The following is a 2,468-nucleotide window of genomic DNA, read 5'->3' as shown; positions in this document are numbered from 1 at the left end:
GGAACCAACCCTGTGAGGGGACGGGGCCGGTACCAAGCGGAGCGGGGGGGAGGGAGGGGACGGGCCTCGGTACCGAGTGGGGATGTGAGGGGAAAAACCTCTTCTGAGAGTGTGAAATGGGTCAAAATCCACCCCAAGATGGGTCTAAATTTCAGCTTGAAGTGGGTCAAAATCTACTCTGAAACGGGTGAAAGTTTCGTCTTGAAGTGGGTCAGAAATCCATCCCAAAATGGGTCAAAATCCACCCTGGAATGGGTCAGAAATTCACCCCCAAGCGGGTCAAAATCCACCCCAAAATGTGTCAAAATCTACCCTGGAATGGATCAGAAATTCACCCCCAAGTGGGTTAAAAATCCATCCCCAAGTGGGTCAAAATCCACCCCAAAATGGGTCAAAATCTACCCTGGAATGGGTCAGAAATTCACCCCCAAGTGGGTCAAAATCCACCCCAAAATGGGTCAAAATCCACTCCAGAACGGATCTAAATCCGTCCTGACACGAATCCAAATCCACCTCAAAAAGGGTCCAAATTCCACCCTGAGACGGGTCCGAAATCCCTCCTGAAAATCCCCAAATCCACCGCGAAACGCCTCCAAAATCCATCTGGGAACGAGCTTGGAATGCCTCCAAAATCCACCCTTTTCCCCCCAAAAAAAACCCCCCAGAATTTGCTCCGTCCCATCTCCTTCATCCCCATCCCTCCACTGTCACTGGGCCGAACTGGTTTCACTGGGATTTCTCTGGATGGAAGAGGCGGGAAGCGGATCCAGGAGATCCCGACCCCTTTCCCGCTGCTTCCCCCTTTTCCCCCCCGGTGCATCCCAGGCTCTGGGAGCCTCGGGAATTCCATTCCGGAGCCTCATCCCTGCTTTTCCCCCCTCGGGAAGGCGCCGCCATGCCGCTGTGCCAGCGCGGGGTGATGGCCGAGGCCGAAGGCTGCGGATTCCCGGCCGGCTCCGGGGTCAAGGTGTTCCTGCACTGGAGCGGGGACGAGGAGCGGGAACGCTGCCGGGTTTATTCCCAAGGATCCCTCAGCGCCGAGGAAATCTGCATCGACCTCTCCCGCAGGATCGGTGAGCAGCGGTCCCGGTTTGCCGAAGGATTCCCGGTTTTCTGAAGGATTCCCGGTTTGCTGAGGGATTCCCGGTTTGCCAAGGGATTCCCGGTTTTCTGAGGGATTCCCGGTTTGCTGTGGGATTCCCGGTTCTCTGATGGATTCCCGGTTTGCCGAGGGATTCCCGGTTTGCTGAGGGATTCCCGGTTTTCTGAGGGATTCCCGGTTTGCTGTGGGATTCCCGGTTCTCTGATGGATTCCCGGTTTGCCGAGGGATTCCCGGTTTTCTGAAGGATTCCCGGTTTGCCGAGGGATTCCCCGGTTTTCTGATGGATTCCTGGTTTGCCGAGGGATTCCCGGTTTTCTGAGGGATTCCCAGTTTGCGGAGGGATTCCCAGTTTGCCGAGAGATTCCCAGTTTGCCGAGGGATTCCCCGGTTTTCTGATGGATTCCCAGTTTTCTGAGGGATTCCTGGTTTGCTGAAGGATTCCCGGTTTGCCGAGGGATTCCCCGGTTTTCTGATGGATTCCCGGTTTTCTGAGGGATTCCCGGTTTGCCGAGGGATTCCCCGGTTTGCCGAGGGATTTCCAGTTTTCTGAGGGACAGGGAATGGGGCAGGGGGGTTCCCACTGCGTCCTGCCCCGAGGCTGAGGAATTCCCGAGAACGCCAGATTTTCTGAGGAAAACACCAGGAATTCCCAGGGAACACCAGGAATTCCCAGGGAAAGTCAGATTTTCCAGGGAAAACACCAGGAATTCCCAGGGAGCACCAGATCCCGACTGGATTCCTTCCCAAGGCTGAGAAATTCCCAGGTTTCTGATCCCCAGGGCTTTCTTGGGAATAAAACCCACTGGATTTTGTGGTTTGGTTTATTTTTTGGGAATAAAAACCTGCCGAGTTCGGGTTTACTGGGAATGAAACTGGCTGGGCTTGGGCTCGTTGGGAATTAAAGCAGCCGGAATTTTGCTCCTTGGGAATTAAACCAGCCGAGTTCCGGTCCCTTGGGAACAAAACCCCCTCTGGAATTCTGTTTTTTCTGGGAATACCCCCTCATCCCAGCTGCCCTTTCCCGCTTTTCGGGACTCTCTGGGCTTTATTTTTTTTTTCCCCCTCCCGAGGGGTTTTTTTTGGGAAAACGGGGTGGGGGTTTTTTTTCCCCCCCATGGAAGACGGGATCTGTGGCATTCCCGGCAGGAATTACCCCGCTCTGCTACAGCCTCTTCGCCCTCTACGACCCCCAGAGCCGGATCTGGCTCCCGCCCAACCACCAGTTCCACATCGGGAAGGACACCAGCGTCAACCTGATCTTCAGGATGAGGTGAGGCCCCCTCCCGTGCCCATTCCCATTCCCAACCCCATCCCTGTGGGTGGAATCGGGGCAAAACCCTTGGGAAAGCTCTCCCAGCAGCGTGG

General features: G+C 55.5%; 1 protein-coding gene across 1 annotated transcript in view; it reads left to right on the top strand.

The window, feature by feature from the left end:
- The first annotated feature begins 22 nt into the window (after nt 1–22).
- Nucleotides 23–2,468, top strand: part of TYK2 (tyrosine kinase 2) — a 19,173-nt gene continuing 16,727 nt past the window's right edge. The window contains exons 1-3 of the mRNA XM_017742324.1: nt 23–29; nt 888–1,073; nt 2,250–2,373. Coding sequence (XP_017597813.1) covers nt 896–1,073; nt 2,250–2,373 — 302 coding nt within the window. The 5' untranslated portion in view covers nt 23–29; nt 888–895. The remainder of the gene's footprint in view (nt 30–887; nt 1,074–2,249; nt 2,374–2,468) is intronic.

The sequence above is a fragment of the Corvus brachyrhynchos genome, unplaced genomic scaffold (assembly GCF_000691975.1).
Source record: "Corvus brachyrhynchos isolate BGI_N302 unplaced genomic scaffold, ASM69197v1 scaffold248, whole genome shotgun sequence".
NCBI classification, from domain to species: Eukaryota; Metazoa; Chordata; class Aves; order Passeriformes; family Corvidae; genus Corvus; species Corvus brachyrhynchos.
This window is presented reverse-complemented; position numbering and strand designations above follow the sequence as displayed.